Here is a 22,682-nt window from a genome sequence, read left to right as displayed (position 1 = left end):
AGTAATGCTCTTACTCAGTGCAAAGCATATTCCTGTCAAGCTCAACTAAATACTGCTCAAAGTAGAAGTGATTAAGTTCTCAAGTAGAAGAAATTCACCTTTAAACACAGAAGAACGCTGGTACCTTCACCACAAACCCAGATATTGTTAGGCAGTTTTTTGTTTGGGGAAATGAATCATAGGAAAGAAAACTGTACACTCCTCTGCCTAGCCACACAGTAGGGGGCATCTGGGGTTCTCCAGATGATGAGGTTGGGACACAGAGGAGATCGATTTCTTGGGATGTGTAGTGTGGGAGGCAGAGGCTGAGGGTGACGGTTCTGGAAGGATGATCCCAAGGGCTTCCAGCTGGGGATGCCTGGGGACCCACCCAGCTCAGACCTGGGTCAGGGATTAACTGGTAACAGACAGGAAGTCCATGCGGGTAGGCAAAGGGCTGAATCTGGTGTCTGTAGACAAGTGGTGGGGGCCCCTGGGACAGTGCAAGGCGTGCAGCCAGTGGGTGCCCCCGGCCTAGAGGGTGCTTGGATCTTAGGTTGGGAGACAGGAAGAGAGCGAGGAGGAAGAACCCTAGTGGTAGGAACATGGGGACCTGGCAGTCTCCTGACACACTGCTAGGAAGTGAGGGGTTCTTGGGTGGTGGTCAGCCTTGGCAGAGGGCAGGGGACTGGGGTGGGAGTGGGAGGTTGACACATGGCCCTCTGGCAACTGTGGCTTGGCTACTGGTTCTGAGATTAGTATGTGTGACTCAGTTCCAGGTTGTACCACACAGAGAGTGGAGGCTGCTGAAACTCTTCCTGCCTTGGGCGGGACTGTCTTAGTAGCAGCAGGATGACTGAGCTATGAGGAATGAAGCCCTCCAGCTCCAAGAGGCAGGGTCTGCAGGCAAGGGCCAATGTGGGCTGGGCCATCCCCCTGTGCACCCCCGCATTCCAGGCAGATCTGCACCTTCATCCCTCTTTGCCTACACTCATGTTATTTTCCTACCTAGAATGCCTCCTTCCACAACCATCTGATGAGAACCCTTCTAGGCCTGGCACAAATATCTTCACTAGGAAGTACTTCCCAGCCCAATTTGTGATGGCTTTCAGGCTTTCTTGATCTTTGTAGCACCCTTCCCCAAAACTGGCGTATTGCAGACACTCAAACATTTGCCGAATATGTTTGTAGAATTTTTCTGGTATTTTCAGGTTATATCTGCTATTTAAATGCTAGTTTTTCACAGAAGAGAGATACTTTTGGAAAGTTATCACTAGAAAATCAATGTGAATTAGGTCCTATTTTCCCATTATTCTTAAATAATAAAACTGAACATGCTTTCTCCTGGAGGAGGGATGGTACTAAGGCAAATTAATTAGCAAGTGGAAAACACAAATACATTTAAATATACATAATTCAAGGTAATTATTATTTTCAACAAAATGAACAATGATAGTTGAAACGGGTCAGAAGTATACATATACTTCTTTTACAAATATATTACATATATATGTATATATACAATGCTGCAAATATAGCTTTCATAAAATCAATTAAACACCCCTGAAGGCTTAGTCTTTGTAAAAAAGTGATGTATAAGTAAATAAAGTAAATAAGTAAATAAAGCTACTGTGGTTACAGAGTTCTCTTCAGCAAGCATTCACTGAAAAACCCTAAGTGTCTGGGAGTTCATTTAAAGGAATGTTCATATTTATATGTTAATTCAAACTATTTACTCAGCAGCTACAAATGAAACAATTACAGGTATTCAGTTTTAGTTTTTAGATACTGTTTTAAAGGTCTAGCACTAAGTTCCCTTTTAACCTCCCACCCCCGACCATGAAGGTATCAGGTGCTGTCAAATGGATCCATTTTCTTCTAGTGGATTACCATACACTGGCTTATGATAATACCTTAGTGATCTGACATTTTCTGACATCATATTCCTTAGTGCATAGACCATATGTTAAATAAATATAACCTCTGGATTTTATTTTTAAGCTCTTACCTTCAACTGCAATACATACTAGGAATGCTTAATACCTACTAACCTCTGAGTTAGTGATTAACTATAAAGAATCACAGGTTTATGGTGTCAGTGGTGATTCCTGGGACAGAAGCTCAAATGTCTGTGGTCACTTAGGACTTAGGCCACTGCAGGCAAGTGGCTCAATCTCCTTGAATCTCAGTTCCCTTGTTTAGAAAATGAGACAAAAATTTTGTCTTCCTCAATCTCAGAGGATTTGTGAAGAATCCAATGAGATCTATATGAAAGTGCTTTATAAACTGTAAATTGCTATGCAAATTATTATTATTTAGGAACTGTTACTGCTTTTCTGATCCAAGGCTATTCACTCAGAGCTGGCTGCACTATAATAAGGAGTTTAGCTCTTTGAACATGAATGGATGCAAACATAAACACACACACACACACATAATCTAGTACCAACACGATTAATATCTGAGCCCAGGACATGGCTGGTGAACAAACAAATATTGGTGGAGAATACTGATGGCAGATGAGCCAGTAGCAAGCGGGGTCCTATTTTTATAAATGACAGTTGAGTTCTTTAAACAACTTCATTGGTCTCTGTAAATGGATAGCCTGAATTCCTCCCAGCCATAACTTGTGTCTCTATCAGGTTCCAGAATATTTTTGAATTTCATTGTAGCACAAAAGCAATAGGAAGTGGCAAATAACAATGGAAATTAAAGATTAAAGACAGCATCTGTTTAATCCAGACATTGCAGAATGATGGATTATTTTTACAAAACCAGAGTTTACAATATGTATTTCCTTAACCCACATAAAGTTATTGGATTGTAAAACTCCCTCTACCCCCACTCCAATGGCTCTCCTCTTATGTAGTTTGGACTACTGCAACCAATTGTACTTGGAATCCTTTTGATATCTGGGGTTCCATGTTTAGTCCCCAAACTGGGCATAATTATACATCTGTGTTCAGGCATTATGTAAACTCCTGTCTACAGATGCAAACTGTATGAGGAAACTACACGCACGTCCTTAAGAAAGTGGAGACACTGCCACCTGCTGGACGAAGCTTATTAACAGCAATCTAAAAATTTTGCACAAATGAAAGTTTTTCAAGAACTTAATCTTAGGGTCTTACTTAGAATAACATCCATTAAATCTCTGGACACCCAACCTATATCTACTAAATATCATGGGATATAGCAGTCTGAAAAATTCAACATTCAGCACAAGTTAATGGTAATTACCCCCAATCATATCTCAACAGAGGCTTTCATTTTAAAGTTGAAACCTTCACTCCCTGATAATTCTGGCAAGAGTTGAGGTATAAAAACGGATAATTTAAAAAAATCCTCAATGACTTGGAGGATGTGTGTTTTCAGCTTCTGAAGGCATCACTGTGGTAATATTTCCAATACACTTATTCCCTATACTTGTTACAGAAATAGAATATTAGCCAGAATGTAATTGTTCCCTCCTCCTAAATCAGAAATACTATTTCCTAAAGGTGCACAATTTTACAGGTCAGTTGTAACTGTCAAAATAAGTCAAGGCTCATCATATATTCTCTTTCTCTCAAGATGTAGAGGTTACAAAGACAACATGATGTCCTGTTTCTCATAGACACAGACCCCGTTTTTCTCCTATGATGTGGCTGGTAAGTGAATAGCTAATTATTGAACTCTTATCATATGTGAAGCTCTGGGTTTAAGGCTCTACATGGATTCGATCAGTTGTGTCTCATGACAGCCCTGTGAAGTAGATATTGTTCATGCATCTTTTTAAAAAATATTTCATTCATTCATTCATGAGAGACACAGAAAGAGAGGCAGAGACCCAGGCAGAGGGAGGAGAAGAAGGCTCCATGCAAGGAGCCCGATGTGGGACTGGACCTCAGGAATCTGGGATCATGCCTGAGCTAAAGGCAGATGCTCAACTGCTGAGCCACCCAGGCGTCCCTTGTTCATGCATCTTATACAGATGGGGAGACCGAGGCTCAGAGGGATTCTACTTTGCCTGTGGTGACAGCAGTGAAGGAGCAGCTTTAGCAGCCAGGCTCTCCACTCCAGATTCTGTGCTCTAACCATTATGATATCCCGCTTTCTTGACAGAAACGTATACTGTACGGAAAGAAAGGAATGGACACCGTGACCAGAGACTTTGAGATGGCCACCTCCATATCATTACCTATAGGGAAGAGGAGCTTCTGAACCAATATCCCTCCATCTAGGATTCTGTTATGTCCTCTAGGTGGCGATAGCCACCATCGCTTAATTTGGAAATTAGCAAGGCAATGGGGACTGTTGGACTGTTGTGCTTGGGGGAGGGGAAGTACCCTATAATTGTGCTATCCAACAAAGGTAGGACATGCAGCCTTCAAATATTCTGCTTGATGCTTTAGTATCAAAATAAGTCAGCCTTTAGAGATCAGCCACCAAATACACATTTACCCTGGGTCGTGTGGACAGAACCCTGGCAAAAAAGAGGACTAGAGGCTCCTGTAACTCCTAACTCAGTGTTCTTCCCTTAAAGAATGGCTGTTCTTTATGATACAGAGGCAAAGCTTTAATCACTTAGTATTTGTTTTAGACCAATCTGGCATTTTTATTGTTAATGAATGAACACTTGAATTTTCCCTATAGCATACTATATTAAATTTCCTCTTCTACGTATTTGCTATTATTTTCTATGTAAATGTCCTCAGATTTGAATACTGCAATGCACACGGACTCAGAATACATACTATACTCCTACTGAGAGGTCAAAATAGCATTCAAGCATAGTAAAAGAATATTTAAATTTGTACTCTATCTTGTTTCTAAAAATATTTAAATAAGAATATTAAAAAACCCCAAAGCGCCCAGTTTATGAATGAACTCTGCAGAGTTAGTATGTAAGTCATTTGTTTGGAATTACACATTTTTCCTTTGTAATAGTTGGTGGCCAGAGTCTCAAAGCAGCCCACAGAAGTCTAGGAAATTCCCTACTGTGGCGCCAATGTTTACATTTATAATGGAACAAAGTTGAAAATGAATGCTGATGTAATGTTAGTAATGGAAAGTATTTAAAATACAAGGGAAAAGAATTGGACACATCAACTTTCCAGTCTCCAGGCAGGGGAAAGGTAATGGGAGTTAATGTTAGTTCATACAGTTCCAACGTCTGGGTGCTAGGTGGCGCTATTGAACTATAACAGCTCGGTTATTTGCCAAGCCAAGGGACATTCATTTAAGCAATGTTCCTATCACAGATATTCACATGTTCTCTGTCTTTATTTAATTTGTTTATTTATTTTGGCTCCTAACACCACTGTGATTTTAGCTCCTAAAGAAATTACGACTAAGAAAAATATTGGTGGCTCACAGTGTGTCAGTTTATAAGAGCGAAGGTGAAAAAGCATGAACAAAATACTCACGGCTTAGGAACATGTGAGTTCTGTCCCTTCCACATTTTGTTTTTTTTCTTTTTAAAGTATTTTACTTACTTACTTACTTACTTACTTACTTACTTACTTACTTATTTATTTAAGAGAGAGAGAGAGAGAGCGTGAGCATGAGTGAGGAAGGAGGGACAGAGCAGACTCCCCATTGAGCAGGGAGTCCAAGGGAGGACTCCATCCCAGGACCCTGAGATCATGACCCAAGATGAAGGCAGACGCTTAACTGACTGAGCCACCCAGGTGCCCTTACTTCCATATATTGAAGGCTTTCCATTTCTCTGGGCCACCTCCAGTTTCTTATTTTGAAAATAATGAGCAAATACAATTAAGACTAATCAATAAACAATTCAGACTGTGTAGGCTGAACAAGTGAGGTCGGCTGCCTTACCCTGTACACTTGTCTGGGGCTTGGTTCTCCCTAATTCAAACTCAAACCAAGGTTGGGTGGTATTTACTAAGTGCCCCGCACCCCTTCCCAGGGTACTTGCCTACACATCAGCAACTGCTCCCCAGGCTTGTAAGAAACATCTGAGCAGGATCCCTGGGTGGCTCAGCGGTTTAACACCTGCCTTCAGCTCAGGGTGTGATCCTGAAGTCCCAGGATTGAGTCCCACATTGGGCTTCCTGCATGGAGCCTCCTTCTCCCTCTGTCTGTGTCTCTGCCTCTGTGTGTGTGTGTCTCTAATGAATAGATAAATAAATCTTAAAAAAAAAAAAAAAAGAAACATCTGAGCATAGTCTCTTGGTTATTCACATGCTAAAATTCATTTTTTATTTTCCTCTGAGTGCTTACTATTAGAAATTTCTTCTGAGATATGCTAAATGGGTCTCTGCAGAATGCAAACATTAATTTAAAAAGCTATTGTTTTTAATTCCTAAAAATTAAGTTTCTCAAATATTTTTGGAAGGAGCCAAATTTACTTGTCAGCATACTCTCCAATAAGAAATGAACAGGGTGGGAGCAAACAGTCAAGCAGTTATGTAGAGAAGTTATCAACTTCCCTATATGGTGGGTTATTGAAACAAGTAGTACTGTTTGGAGGAAATTAAGGAATATCATTCCTATCTAGAATAAGTGACAACCCGTTTGACAAACAGACATTACTATTTTTACCGGCACCCCACACAGTTACTGCTACTAGTGCTTTTTCTTCAGGAGTGAAACGGATCTCAATGTGTTTTGTATTGCTGGAAGGGAATTACTAAAAATCAGCACACACCTGCATTTTAAAAAATAACAGGACAAGTGCCAGTGAAGTTTGTGCACCTCAATCCAGCTCTATGGAGTTAATCTATGATGATTTAAGGGTCACTAGATCCTTCAGTATCTTAGGTTTTAGTTTTTCTTCCCTTTGTTCTCTAGGCTATTCAGTTATAAGATTCTTTAATAAAGGGCAAGAGTGATGATTTTAGTGTGCCATAATCCAAGGATTTAGACTAAAAATGTGCTGATGAGACAGCTCTGGTATGAAATCACAGAAATGACTTGTGGCCACTGTTCCTTTAATCTGGCTGACACCAACATGTGGTTTTCTTATGCTGGTCATGAGAAAACAGTACAGGTGCTTCAGCTTCATAGAGGCTCAAATATATTGAGAAATGGGCTGGGAGTGGATGCTCATTTCCCATCCCCTGGTCCCCAAGGATGTGGCACTCCTTGAAACAGAGCAAGTGTGGAACTGCTTGGCCTTCAATGTCACCACAAATCTCTCCAGAAGATGCCCAAGAGACTACAAAACATGGTGGAAAGTCCTGAGCAATCACTCCAGGGTTCAATTTGTCAATGCAGGCTGTGTGGCAGCAGAGAGAGGTATACTGGGGTGGTATTCAAAGTATGTGGCAACCAGTTCACCCAGGACCTGAATTCAGAGTTCACCAGCTAGGCCAGAGTTCTGAAGATTCTATGCCCATGAATTACCCCTTTTGTTACTTTACTGTTGGATGGGGGGAAGAGGTGGTAAGGGGCAGCCAGGGTGGCAGGTGTACCTGGAGGGTGGTCGCCGCACGCAGTATAGCCATATTTCACTATTTTAACCACTAATACAGCTGGATGGTGTGAACTGGTCATGTGTTGGCTCCGGTCCTAGGGAAACCTCTCATCCCACTACATGGGAGTATCAGAAAACCCTTACCATCTCTAAGGCAGCAAGCTTCAGAGTATTTAATATACTGCTATACCAAACTCAAAAGGATGAAAATCTTTAAATTATAGGTGGAAAGATGGTGGCTAAAGTCAAAAGAGCTAATAGTAACTCAATTTTCAGAAATATGTTCTACTTCAATTAACATGCTTGTAGATCATGGACCAAGGCCCAGTTTTTGAGAAGGCACATATCTAAATGGAGAAAACAGCTAAGAGGTCAAGATGATAGATTCTGACAACAGCAGGTAAGCGGGCTCTTTGGGCTTAAGGTTTTGATTTGCGGTTTATTTGTTTTTAAGAAGAACAAAGATAAAAATACCCTCACCTAAATTATCAGGCTCACACCCCAGATACTGACTTTCCGCGTGCAGGGCTATGGCACCTGTGAATGACACCAGTTCCTGGTCTGAGGACAGACGATGTATGTGATGTAGACTCACCAAAACTCTTCTCAAATGCTGAGACAAGAGTGCCTTCACTTTTTTTTTGATGACCACGTGTCCGCAGGATTTCGTTCACCTTTTATCTCCTACTGTGTATCACACATACATGCACACTAACATGTGCACACCCACACGCACTCATGCACACATGCATGCTCTACAACAAGATAAAGCCAAAGAGTGGAAATAACAATGAATAATCTAAACCTTTTCTTCAAAAAAGTCTAATTTAGTGTAAGACCCCACCTTGCACAAAGACTCGAGTTTATGCTATCTTACAGAGCTAAAAATTGGTCATGGCATGGCTCTTTAAATCCTTTAATTTGCCCATTGTTGAAGGGTCAAAGGAAGGCCTAGTTTCAAAAGGTGACTAGGGCTTATTATGCTTCTAGCTATTCAGACCACATTTCCTGTTGAGGAGACACACCTGCAGGGTACACGTGAAGGTTCGCAGTCATGTTCCCATGTGTAGGTACGTCATCTCTGAATAAAGGAGCTGAGACACTAGGACAGCATCCACCCACCAGCCATGTTCCTCCTGCAAACCCCTGGTGGTGGCAGGGCCACCTTATGTGACAAGATCTAGGGCAAAGGTCAGTTCACATGGGCATCAGCACCTGCCAATGATGCAGGTGTGGTGTGAGGTCCAATGGGAGGCAGCAGGGCTGTGTTTGGGGTGGCCTTTCAGTCTGCTCCTCATTTCTATAAAGCAGAAGACAGCTTCCCATTTCAGGATGACAAAACAAGACAACAAACAGATCAGTGAATAAGTATGCAAGGCTTGTTGTGGCAGCAGTAGATTAGGGAGAGCCGGAAAGAAACAATGTTGTTTGCCTTTCTCTCAGGATAAAGTAATAATGAGAAAAATAAATGATGGATTTCTGAGAGTAATTATATTTACAGTGACACTATGAGCAACCTTTGCAATTGCTCTGCTGAATATTCCATTTCTTGCTTCTATTTAGAAACCACTCCGTTTGTTAGAATAAAATCATAATTGCATTTTCAATTTGCTCCTCTACCTATTCTACTGCTAGAATTTAATACGCCAGAGTGCTTTGTCAAATGGAAATAGGGCCCAGATACTGTATCAAACGGTGGTTCCCATCAGTGGACCCCAACATGGGCACACCTATTCATGGGTGTACCCCAGCAATACCCATAGGACAGGGTCAATGCGAATGTTACCAGCTTCACTTTCCAAAGAGAGAAGTGGAACCATCAGGCTTTTCAAACGTGGCACGTTTAGGTTGGGACCTGATGCTCCAGGTTTTGGAATCTGTATGTCGTGGTTCTAACCTTCCTTTGCAAACCAGGGCAACCTCTCTTCATTATCAGAAGAGAAGCTTTCACTCCTTTATTGGCCTGAGTCCTGGTCAAGGCGAGTAACCCTCGAAACGCCGAAGACTTTGCTGCAAACGGAATTACCTGGGTCTTTGTAGATACTGAGCACACCCTTGAAGTAATGAGGTAAAAATCTTTCCAGTAAAAGCAGCACATCTTCCAACTCTTCAAGAATCCCCACAAGCAGGAAGTTTTCATTCACGTTCAGTTTTGCTCTTTCAAGGGCCCACTCACCAGGCTCCCTTTATGGATATAAAAATGATTTTTCAATCAGAGATTCATTTTCAAAAGGCAGCAACAACATGCTAGAAAACATACCTCTTCTACCCACCCCCTGCCATTTGAATGGGTTCAAATCCCATTTCCTCCAAGCACCTGCCCTGACATGGCTGTCACTTGCCTTTCCTACCTTCTGACCACTACCACATTTGCCTGTGGGCAGTGCCTTGCCCAGGGCCTCAGGGGCCCTCACTGAAAGATTTGTTAGAAGAATTACAGACAAAGGTAGGTGGGTCCTATAAACACTAATCAAGGGGCGATTAGAATGGCTTTTTAATAGAAGGAGCAAACCAATGAGGCTAGAGATTTTGAAATAATGAAACTTACTGATAGGGTATTTCTATAGAAATCAAAACAGTATGAGGTCATGTCTGTTCATCATCTGATTTTTTTAAAGACTTTAAAAACAAAGGTGTGTTTGTTTGCTTGTTTAAATTACAGAAGGAAAACAGCCTAATCTCATTCGCAAGACAGGTCTCTGAGCTAACAGCATCTGAGTGAGTCGGAAAGGACAAGAGTCACAGGAGCTGGGCTCCAGGCCTGGCCGGCATTTACCGTCCAAGGGAATTGGGGCAAGGCAGTGTTCTCTTTTTGAAAAATTATAATCATAGCCCTTGCCCAGCTCAAATAATTGTCAAGGTGGAACAGGGGGGCGTTGTGAGAGAGTTTTGAAACTCATCATGTGTGTCCCAGGGTAAGGCATCGTGAGTACTCTCCTCAAGATTAGGAAATATATAATTTAAGAAAAATACTTGAGGGAGTTAGAATCATGTTTCTTAGAATAAATATCTTCACTGTGACAGAAAGTGAGTCATCTGGCCCCAAATCTTCCCAGTGTTTGAAGCACTGACCGTGAACCAGGAGACATTTATACAGGGGTGAGGGCTGGAGGAGGGAGGCCTCCTGAACTCAGGAAGTTTATGATAAAGCAGAAAACCGACACTTTTAGTCCGAGAAGTTATACCGTAAACAAAGTCCCGTGTTCCAGTAAACTCAGCAAAGCAGCAATAACAACGCACATAGTAATTAAGCAGTGATCAGAGTGCAAGCAGAAAGGACAAGGGATGGGCTGCCCTTCAGAAATAGTTTCTTATCTTGGTCTTTTCAGAAATACACTGACCTTCTCATCAATGTTCCTTTTGGGGCAAAGCATCACTTCTGGTAGCAGGCTTATTTTTCATTACATGAGGATAATATTCATTGTGTGTTACTGTCATTTCTTTTCAAGGCTACACGCTGGTCTAGTACAATGAAATCAAACCATAGCTAGACTAGCACCAGAATCATCTGTGTCCTGCCTCAGAGACTCTGATGACATGGGGAGTCCTGGCCAGGGCCCCAGGGATGCTGATGTGGGAGGTGAGCAGACCACACTCCGAAGCCTAACTAAGTCATATTCTACAGAAGCTCTTGCATCCAAGTAAGGTTGAAGGGCAATCACTAGAAAGTACTTTTTCTACTAAGAATATCTCCTGGGAGAGACACTATTGACTTTTGAGTGTGAGCACCCAGTATATCAGACCTAATTATATATAATAGGGAGGTTAGAATAGTTGCTGATGGAATCCAGAACACTATGGAGGAGCAGGCTGGGAGCTCACCTCTGGTCTCGACTCTTGAGCAGTAACAGGAGTTAAAATTAAAAAATGGGTTTGGTTGGCATTCCAGTTACACATCTTTATGGGGTGGTCCCAGGGCCTCTGTCAGACCTTGATCTGTTAATTTCTTCAATTATAGGACACTCAGAGTCTCCAATGCAATCTTTAAAGATTATGGTAAACATAAACTGAATTCCAGAAGGCTGAGAGACTAGGCATACAAGAGATTGCCACACAGTGCCAGCTGGTGGCTTTCCTGCTACTGTTCTCCACCTTAGCATGCCACAAGTCTGTTTTAGTCTTTACCTGCATCTGGGATGCTGTCCACAAAAATATGGAATGATGTAAAATAATCTGGGGTTGGAACACTCAGGATAGTTTTCAAGAATACACTCATTGATATCCTAGAAGAGAAAACACAGCAGTGAGATGTCTGGCGGTCTCTGCAGTGCTTTGTCAAATGCCATACAGGGTAAGTGAAACTGATACTTAAATTACATGGGCAAGCCTTGAGAGGATTCATAGATCTCATGACAAAACTTTCCTATTGCCTTTCTGCCTCCTGCTCCACTGGCCAGGTGCACATGTGGTCTGAGCATTTCCAGGAGTGCTTGTTCTGTTGAGTAAATTACATTTGTGCATGTCCCAGTGGCCTGACATCTTCAGCTAGATGACAAGCATCTTGATAAGCACTTCTACCCAGAGTACTCATGACCCACTGTAACCCAGAAGTTCCCAGCCAACTGGTATACAGTTGGCACTTAACAAATATATGTTGAGTGAATCCAGTGTGGCCTAATTTTTAATTCATTCATTCACTTAATCAGAGATCTCTCTATAGCGAACCCTATAGAAATGTTTCCCTGAATATCCATACATCCAACAAATAGTAAGTACCTACAGCAGTCACATAAAGGACTTTGTAGATTTTGGACAGGCTATAAAATATTTTCTAATGTCTTATTAGGTTAGACAGTGACAGGATGTTTGTATATATTCTCTCACTTTCAAAGGCAACACTTGAGATTTCCAGATTTTCTGTTTCTCTTCTTGAAGTTGAAGAGCGTGTCTCTGTTACTTCAAGAGCTTACAATGGCTTAGTGGGTGAAGAAAAAGTCTAAAAATCAACTTTTATGAGGTGGATTGTACTGGATACCCTAGAAAAGACATGTCTGCTTCTTAAGTATTTCTAAGAAGAAACGATAACCCAATTTACAAATAAACCCAACAGCTATGGATGTTTTTCCAGAGACAATACTGGCAAGTCAGGTCAAGAGGGGACGTAACTCGAAAACATGGTTGCATCGTTGATGAAGTTTATGAATCAGCTGATGCTCCATATCTGATATGATTGGGGTAGGTGGTTAGTTACTAAAATGATTTTTAGTTCAAGTTGGAAATCACAAAAATGTACCATAAGCTTTTTTTCCTTTTTTTTATTTTTTTCTAATTATTTTTTCCTTCTTATACTTCTTTGGTTTATACACCAATTAAATAAATTACACAATTACAATAACAATTTCAACTGGAATAAACAGATTCAGCAACAAATACTCTAGCTAAGTACTGGAGTCTCCTGTGGGAAGCAGGGCTACACAGCTCCCAGGGAAGAATATACTAGAAGCCAATGGAGTACATCTGTCCATCCAGCCATATGTTAAATGAGGGGTGATGAAGAACACTTTATTGTGTATGAAAATCCAGTAAAAATGCATGATGTTAGACCCAAAATACCTTTCTAAGAAGAATCTGACACAGAGGGGGTATATAGATCTTCCTCAATTTATGATGGGGTTACATCCTGACAAATCTTTTGGAAGTTGAAAATCTGTTAAGTTAAAAATGCACTGAATACACCTAACCTACCAAACATTGCAGGTTAGCTTAGCCTACTTTAAACATGCTCAGAACATAGACATGAGCCTGGGCAAAATCATCTCACACAAAGCTTATTTCATAATAGGGTGTTAAATATCTCACATGATTTATTGAATACTGTACTTTAAGTGAGAAAAAGAACTGCTGCATGGGTGCAGGATGGTTGAGTGCGTAGAAATTGACGACACCCCGGAAGGCATGGCCAACTGGGAGCTGTGGCTCACTGCCGCCCAGCATCATGAAAGAGGCTCCTCCTGAATATTGCTAGCCCAGGAAGAGATCCAAACTAAAAATTTCAAGTGCAGTTTCTACTGAACGTTTGCAGCTCTTACATCATCCTAAAGTCAAAAGATCATCTGTTGAACAATGTTGAGGACCACCTATATAAGGATATTCATTACTAGAAGATTATTACAACAAAATATGACTCAAGTGTTCACTCATAGGGGCTTGATTCACTGAGAAGTTATGGCACATTCCTACAGTGAAATACTGGGCACCTGGGAAGGAGGAGGATCTACAGGTACTGTCCTGAAAGTGTCCGTGATGAATTTTCAGATGAAAAACGCCGATTACAGGACTATATGAAGATGTAGGACACTATGAAGATAAGCAAATATGTTTGCATTAACACAAACATATCTAGAAGGATAAAGACTGAACTGTTAAAAGTGGTTATTTCTGGCAGTAGGTGTGAAAGGTGGGAATACACTGAACTTTGACTTAATTCATTTCTGAAATGTTATTTTTACTATAAATGTTGTTTTATATAAAATATCTTAAGTAAAAATTATTTTATATAAAGGCTACTTTTATATCTTATATTTTACCTTTCTCATCAGAAAAGGGGGCTTTGCATGTTGTAAAACAAATCGAGGCTTGTGTGGGAGGATGACTGGGTTTTGCTGGAGGATGCTCTGACCTCCCTTCCTCCCTCAGAGTCTGTGTGATGTCTGGCAGCCGGCACCCCAGGGACCTGACCCTTAGGTCAGAGGGACCCCATAACTAAGCTGCTATCTGTGGGAGGGAGCCAGGAGCACAGGGGATCTCTGGCCAGGGCTAGGGTGATCAGAGGCAGAGGATCTATGGGCTAAGGTGGAGATTTCACACCCCAGGCCTTGAGCAAATTGAGTAGTGGTTTAGAGGGTGTTGAGAGATGTGGCCAATACGCAGTCACTGCCCTCCCCCCCACTGCCGCCCTGCCCCAGAGACCTGCACTAAAGGGAGGGGCAGACAACAGAGCCTGCCAAGGCTGCCCAGAGACTCCACAGCACCTGTGCTTCTCCAGAGATCACTTTACAGTTTCCTTTGAATAAGAACTGTGTCATTATTTGTTTAGGTGGCAAGTCTACAAGAACACAGACTGTCCACAGTGTCTCCAGCACTTAGCACCCGGCCTGGAAAAAGCGGGGGTGCAATAAATATTCAGTGGATAAATGAACAAATGGTAGCAGAATAAAGCCAGGACACACAGCCATGAGTCTGTCCCCAGTGATCCTGGCCTGGAGCTTACAGGAGTGGGCAGAGGACATTAGCTGGTGGGGGTGGGAAGGGAGAGCTGAGGACGTGCAGGGACAAGGCCATCTCCCTGTTGGAATCCACAAATAACCCTACAAGGTCAATTTATGGGAAGACATAAATTCCTAGTTTAAGAAATGCCGTTAGCAGTTTTTCTTTTCTTAGATCAAGGCATGTCCTGGGGGATTTGAGTTCCATTTGAGCCCATTAGAGGTTGATGAATGGTGTTGACCACAACCATCCTATGGAAATGCTATGGGAGGACATAAATAAAAGATGATTCAGGTGGAAGGTCAAATGAAAGGAATCAGAAAGTGAGCCGTGAAGACCTACACGTTGAACTGCTACAACTTAGCCACAGTGATCAGTGACACTTCCCAGCAGCTCAGGGACGAGGGGCCTCAGGAAATCGCTTCTAGCCACTCACAGGGGCCACTCTCATTCCTGGGCCCGAGACCTTCAGTGAGTGGCCTTTCATGTCCAGGGTAGCTGAATGGGACAGGTGTCAATGCAGCTGCTCACACAGTGTCCTGCTCTGACGGGTATCACTGATTCCTTGGGACCAATTGGGTTCTCCCTGTGTTGATGGTTTTGTTGTTGGCATTAAGGCTTCACTATCCTGTGTTGTGTTAGTCACCTTATTACACTGGCGTTCTTTTAATATATATATAATTCTTTATATATATATATAGTTCTTTTAATATATATATTATTGATTTGCTCCTGTAATGAATATATATTCATTTAAATAATTATGCATTTAAATAATTATGCACATTTTTTTTCTTTCCATGCAGTGCTTCTAGGATAAGGTTTTTCTAAACAACTTTAATCCTTATTGAAGATTAAAAGCTTTGCTCTAGGATGGTCATCATGGTGATGACTTTAGACAAGCTGACCCTCTTGCTAGCACTTGCTCTGATTTGGTCATCTGCCTGGATATTGGCATCTGCCATGGGCCCCCCACAGTGCCCTCCCCTGCTCATATCTAGCCCTCTTTTAAGATTGGGTCTGAATGTAAGACCCCGCTCTGCTCATATTCTCATGTTATTAGGGAAATGAGACATTCTCTATAAATGAACATCCCAGATAACTAAGGGAATCCTTTTAACTGCCAAAACTACCCCCCAAAAATAGATGGATTCTGTTAAAATTTATTCTGAAGTATACTGTTTGAAAGAGTGTACACTTCTGCACTCTAGGGTTTTTTATTTTTTAAGATTTTTATTTATTTCTTCATGAGAGACACACACAGAGAGGCAGAGACATAGGCAAAGGGAGAAGCAGACTCCCTGCAGGGAGCCTGATGTGGGGCTGTATCCCAGGACCCCGGGATCACAACTGGAGCTGAAGGCAGACACTCAACCACTGAGCCACCTAAGCGTCCCATAGGGTTTTTGTGTATGCGTGTGTATGTGTGTGTGGAGGGGTTCATCTTCCACTTTAATCTTACAGGGAAATCGTCTTTTATTGATTTGCTCCTATAATGTTTCACAGGATGGACTATGATGAGCAACTCTCACCTTCTGAGTGCCAAGGGGGGCACTGTGGGCTCACAGGAAGGGCCACCTGCAACATCCAGACCCTACAGTCACTCCTGACTCTCTCTCACCTGACTCCATGTCCACTCAACCACCAGGCCTTGCACTGGTTTCCTCATTTGCATTCTCCGCCCTGCTCCACACCCTGTTCAGCACCTCTCTGGCTAGTTCTATCTCTTCCTCCTCCAGAGCCTTATCCCTGAACGCATTCTCCCCAGCCTCAATAACTGAGCTAAAATGCACATTCATCCATGTCAGTCCCCTGTTCAAAACCTCTGAAGGATTGTTACTCCCAATACAGTGGGAATAGCAATCAGTTAGGGCACCTGTTAAAAATGCCAATTCCCTGGTGCTACTTGCAGTGTTTGATACAATAGGTTTGCTTGGGACATGGCTTCGAATTGCACTTTAAAGAACCTCTGATGATTCTGAGAAGAGGTCACACTCCATGAGCTGCCAACACTATACCATTAGGTGATTCCTTGCCTTTGCTCCTCCATCTCCCTTGCCTGGGATCTCTTTCTGCCTCCTCCCCTGGTCCCAGCAGGCCCATGTTTTAAAGTGCAGATTCTAAGTCATATCCCAGACAAACCTATTGTATCAAACACTCTGCAAGCAGGGCCAGGGAATTAGCATTACTGGCAGGATATTAGCACATAGTCCCCCGACACTTGTCATTCAGGTCAAGGGAATGAAGGCAGCTTTGACCATGGCTCTCTTCCATCCTGGCTCTTCACTGCCAGTCACATCTGGGACAAGCTATGGTGCCGCCCAGCATGGCACATCCTCCCCACCATTGGCTGGAAAAGTCCCCAGAGCTGGGTATGCTCCCAATATGCCCTGCTGGTAGCCAGAGGTCTGCTGTCAGTAGGACTCTGTAATGATGTCCACAAAAAGATTCCCATTCAGACCCAATCCCATTTGGTGTCCCAAAATGATCTTACCTCTGACCCCTTGTGAGGTCTCCTCCATGTGTCACCATTTGCTCCCTCCACATTTGGGGTTGCTCTAGAGATGAGACCCTGCCCTGGAGTAGTGAGTACTCCCTCCTCACACTCCCAGCCCTGCTTCCTTCTCCTCACCCCATCTGGCCAGGGTCCTGCAGGCCTCATGCCTGCTTCCATCTGAGACAGAGAGTTGCCTGTTTCTTTCTGTGCAGAGAACTTGACAAATGCTTCCTCTCCTGGTTTTAATTTTGGAAAGAGTAGAAGGATTGAAATCCCAGGTGGGGCAGCCCAGGTGGCTCAGCGGTTTAGTGCCGCCTTCAGCCCAGGGCCTGATTCTGGAGAACCGGGATTGAGTCCCACATCGGGCTCCCTGCATGGAGCCTGCTTCTCCCTCTGCCTGTGTCTCTGCCTCTCTCTCGGTCTCTCATGAATAAATAAATAAAATCTTAAAAAAAAAAAAAAAAAGAAATCCCAGGTGGAGTTAATCTTATCACAAAACGTGAACTTAGATACTATTCATATTTTATTTATCCTTTTATAAGATAGCACCTTGTCTAAAAACTACTGAATTGAAAAAAGATTGTTGGTGTTTTTATATAGCTCCCCACCAATAACATCAGCTTTGTTTGTATGGCCTTGAAGTTTAGAAGACAGAGTTTCTGATGCTTTTAGCAGCACAAACCTTGGGAAGCCGCATGCAAAGCTCCCCAAATGAGGTAAAGGAGATTTGGGTTTTAGTCTCAGCTTTGTGATGAATTAGCTGTGTGTCTTTAGCTAAATCATACTATCCAGAGCCTCAGTTTCCCCAATCTGCATAACACAGGGCTGGACCATATAATCTCAGTCCATGAAACTGTATTCATGGCTCTGTTCCTCAAATTAACTAACTCCGAAGAACAGTTTTGTAATCGGGAGATCTAGAAAAAGTGGTAATTTTTTTTTATTTCAAAGTTTATGACCTACTAAAAGCCTTTCACTCAGCATTTACCATCTAAACTCTTCACCTTTCAGGGGCACCTGGGTAGCTCAGTGGTTGAGCATCTGCCTTTGGCTCAGGTCACAATCCTGGGGTTCTGGGATTGAGTCCTGCATTGGGCTCCTTGCAGGGAGCCTGCTTATCCCTCTGCCTATATCTCTGCCTCTCTCTGTGTCTCTCATGAATAAATTTTTTAAAAATTTAAACTTTTCACCTTTCAGGGAAGGTAGAGAGAGAAAGCACTGAGGTTGGTATCAAACAGACATCAAGTCTAGCCTGTACCAAATGGTAGCTATAGAGTCTAGCCAATGTCTACCTCTTAGAGCTCAATTTTCTCATCTCTAAAATGGGGACAATAATACGCTGCATCACTGATCCTTTCCTTAGATTGAAATCATATATGCAAACTGTTTTTCCTGCCATCCAACCTTTAAGAATATTCCATAATCTTCAGCATCTCAATTCCTCTTTCCTTTGGCTTATATTTAAAAACATGATTACTGGCAATTGCAATAGTTTTAAAAATAGTGACATCAGCTAACTCATAGGAGAAAACACAGAGGAAAGGAAAACAAGGAAATATGAAACATGCTATTTGTGGTAAGCCAAAATAACAAGATAATTTGATGGAAAAACAAAATGATATTATGCAATTATTTCTCATGATATCTCATTTTACTCTATACATGAAACAAGGTAATGGTACTATGATATAAAAAAGCTCTTTTTCAATGTGGATTTAACAATGATTTGGGAGCCAGTCGTCCATGCTAAGAACACAGGTACCAGGAGAAAAGTTGAATGGAAAGGAAAAGACACAGTGAAGGACAATTTGGTGTGTGGGAGGTGACTGCCAGTCCAACATGGCCACGTTAGAAGTGGGACAGAGTAAATTACTGAGTGTTAGTAACCATGGTAGCAGGACCTGCATCCTTGCCCTGTAGACAGACCAAGGTAATCAGATTACAAACTTAATGCTTTAGTCAATTTAGAGAAATGGAATGGATGTGGTCTACGTTAACTTTTATTGCACCATACATTCTTCTTTGTAAGCCTTTTTAAGCCTTATAAAGAAATTTGAACCAGAACCAGAAAAGTCAAGTAAGACTTTTTAGTCAGGCTTAATGGACGTGAAAATGGCAGATGGCCAGACACCAATGTTCTTTCATTTCATGCTCATGCCAGGCATGAATTACTGATGACATACTCTTTCTAGTAGCTATGGGAAGTGTCCTTCAGAATCCTTCTTAACACAGCCATCTGGGACCAAGCAGAGCAGCAGCACTTTGTCCCACTTGTTATCAGCAGAGCATGGAATATTGGATAGATAACATGTATGACGTGTATTTTGGTGGCTTTGTGGCCCTTTATACCAACCACTTCTAAGTCTGTCATTGGGTTTCTAATTGCAGGATGGTAGACAAAGAAGTGTGGGTGAGTATAAGGCTACATTTATTTTAGCCAATATCCTTATTCACCAAGGGCTCTAATCTAATGGGGAGCTCCTGAAACTCAAACACTTACAGACGTAGGAGACAAAACTTTTGAAGTCCTTCATTTGGACTCCAAGATTGTGAATTTCAAGTTTCTATTAAACTAAAGAAAATAAGTAGTCTCAGTTTTATCCTGAAATGTTTTAAGATGAGGATCAATCCATTATCTAGATCAGTTTTCATTCAGTTTCAGTAGGCCCTTTTCAATTGGGTGCAACAAAATTTACTGAGTGCTCAAGATGACTTTACGCAGGGTCCGCACAAGCAGTAAGTGTTGCTTCCCAGAAATGTCTTTGCACTTCTGTTTGAACACAGTGTTATTAAAACAAGGAACCATGATCTTTGAGGCCAAGGAGTTCTGGTGCTTATCAGAGATATGTAGAGCACAATCACTGTGACTTCATAAAAAGCTGAAAAATTTGGGGGGCCTAACCAAATAAAAATAGCAAAATTGAGACAGAGTCAAGCTATCTGACAAAGACTTCTATTTTTATGCCAAAATATTTATCATGTATTGTTTAAAAGATCAAAAAATTATAAACTATTCAAATATATAAATTAGGTAATCTATAATGTATCTAATTGTAAAATACTTGTAGTCATTTAAAATGTTTACAAAGCATATGTAAATAGAAGAAGAATGTTTATGTGAGAAAATCAAGGTAAAAACATATGCAGTATGACTACAACTCTGTTGATTCTCCTTAAAAAAGAATAATCTCTCTATATTTTTAAAAGATTTATTTGTTTCTTTGAGAGAGAGAGAACGAGTGAGCACATGAGGGAAAGGGAAAGGGAGAGGGAGAGAAGTAGACTCTGCTAAGCACAAAGCCTGACTCAGGGCTCCATCTCATGACCCTGAGATCACACCTGATGCTTAATCGACGGAGCCACCCAGCACCCCAAGAATAATCTATATTTTAAGAGTACACTAGAAGAATATAGACCAAAACATTTTTTAAAGTTTGGGTTTGAGATGATGGAGCTACATATTTCCCCATTCCTTCTCTTTTCTAGTCTTAAAATCTAATTTCACGTACATGTGCTACTTGAAAAAACTTTAAAAGTTTTTGTCAAAGTAATACATGCATATGTCAAAAAATGTTACAAAAAAGTTTATATGGAAAACTAAAAAAAAAAAAAAAAAGTAAAAGTAACTATCTCTTGTTTTACCACTCTGCCTCTCAGTTGTACTTGCCAGAGGTACAGTGCCTTTTAACTAGATTCTATGACTTACTAGAGCTTGGTTTACTCCCTAGTTTTGCTGGAACACCTCCTCAAGTAACTTTTTGCTGTTATTATTGCTGTTTTCTAGCTTAAATCATCGCTGATAAGGAATTTGTTGTCAGTAACATTCTCAATATTTAAAGGTGATGAGAGAGAGAGAGAGACAGAGAAAGAGAGAGCGAGCATGAGAGTAAACATGTATATATGTTAACGTCTCTCTTTCTTCTTGGTGTTCTGAAATTTTGCCATGGACCTAGTATAGTGCTAAACACTTAGTAGGGCCTTTTTAAAAAGTAGGCTCCACACCCAGCCTGGAGCCCAAGGTAGGGCTTGAACTCACAACCCTGAGATCAAAATCTGTAGTAGGGCCTTTTAGTCTGGAGCTTCATGTGTTTCAGGCTTGAGATATTATTTTGTAGTGTGAGTGTGTGTGTATAAATAATATTCTCTGCCTTTTAGCCCTCTATTCTGTAATTTTAGGTGTCTTTATTGTTGGATTTGGGACCCTGACTGATCCAGTAGGTGACTCTTATTCTTTTATTTCTTATTCTTTGTCTTTTGTTTTTCTTCAAGGAAATATCCTTTACTTTATCTTCCATATTCTTCTATTGAATTTTTTGTTACAACAATCGTATTTTCATGTCTAAGACTTCTTTTCTTGATACTCCTTGATTTTCTTTGTATGGCATTCTGCTCTTTTTATGGATGTAATATTTTCTCGAATCTCTCTGGGGAAACAAAGTAGAGCTCTCTTTTAAAACTTTTCTTTTTCCTGAAGTTTCTGTTTCCTCTAAGGTATAGTTTCTGCTTATCTTGGCTTCTCTCTTTAAAGGTGTAGCCTTTTCTAAAATATCTATGGAGCTTTACTTGTCCTATGAGTATTTAATAATGAGTCAGTAAAAACTTATGGAGAACTGTGCTGACATTGGTAGGGTTTGTCAATCAGTGGGCTTCACCATTTTGCTAATGTTTGTTAATTGCCAGATGGTAATAGGGGAGTCTTTTCTCTGGGAACATTCACATTTTGGGGGACACATTTCACCTGGGACACAGCTGCTGGACTTTCCCAGGTGGGCACAGGAAAGGTTACTCTTCCACAGAGATCTCCAGTCAATCCCTGGTATCTGCCTCTTGCCTTACAGCCATCCTCCATTGTGCCTGGCATTTCCACACAAGTGCCCAAAATTCAGGCAGACTGGATTCTTCTTCTGCTGTCTTTCCTCTGAATGTACCCCTGGCTGTGGCCTCCTTGCCCCATTTTATTAATTACCCACATTCTATTTCCTCTCCTCAGCATCTGCTCAATTGTTTTATCCTCCTGTTTTCACTGTTGTGTGTCTGACCTTTTAAAATTCTCTAATCGTTATCTTTTTTTTTTTTAAAGATTTTATTTATTTATTCATGAGAGAAACAGAGAGAGGCAGAGACATAGGCAGAAGGAGAAGCAGCCTCCCCATGGGAAGCCTGATGTGTGACTTGATCCCAGGACCCCAGGATCATGACCTGAGCCAAAGACAGAAGCTTAACCACTGAGCCACCCAGGTGCCCCCTCCTCCCCTTATCATCTTCTTAATGAGGTCCTGGGAGAGAATTAAATGCTGTGATCCACTGTCTTCTTGAACTGAAAAGCCCAAGAAGGGCTAGTTTCCCCAGCCCTAAGAATACATACTTTACTAATGCACAGATGAAGAAACTGAAATAAAATATACAAAAAAGAAAACTCAACTTCAGATATATAATGCCTCAGAAATACAGATTTTAAGTCCCTGTTACTTCAAGATACCATGTTTTGATTCAAATATCAATGCAACATTTTTACGCTAAAATGCCCATAAATATTAAACATGCTTTATTTTTGCACCATCAGTTCCTGCCTTTGTGGAA

The 22,682-nt window shown here is 41.4% G+C and overlaps 1 protein-coding gene across 2 annotated transcripts in view; it reads right to left on the bottom strand.

Annotated features, from left to right (window-relative positions):
• Positions 1–22,682, bottom strand: part of UST (uronyl 2-sulfotransferase) — a 291,863-nt gene that overhangs the window by 39,971 nt on the left and 229,210 nt on the right. For both annotated transcript variants that reach the window (XM_025422524.3, XM_025422523.3), the window contains exons 6-7: positions 11,525–11,622; positions 9,426–9,583 (exon numbers count right to left, since the gene is read on the bottom strand). In XM_025422524.3, coding sequence (XP_025278309.1) covers positions 9,426–9,583; positions 11,525–11,622 — 256 coding nt within the window. The remainder of the gene's footprint in view (positions 1–9,425; positions 9,584–11,524; positions 11,623–22,682) is intronic.

Source organism: Canis lupus, chromosome 1 (genome assembly GCF_003254725.2).
Source record: "Canis lupus dingo isolate Sandy chromosome 1, ASM325472v2, whole genome shotgun sequence".
NCBI classification, from domain to species: Eukaryota; Metazoa; Chordata; class Mammalia; order Carnivora; family Canidae; genus Canis; species Canis lupus.
This window is presented reverse-complemented; position numbering and strand designations above follow the sequence as displayed.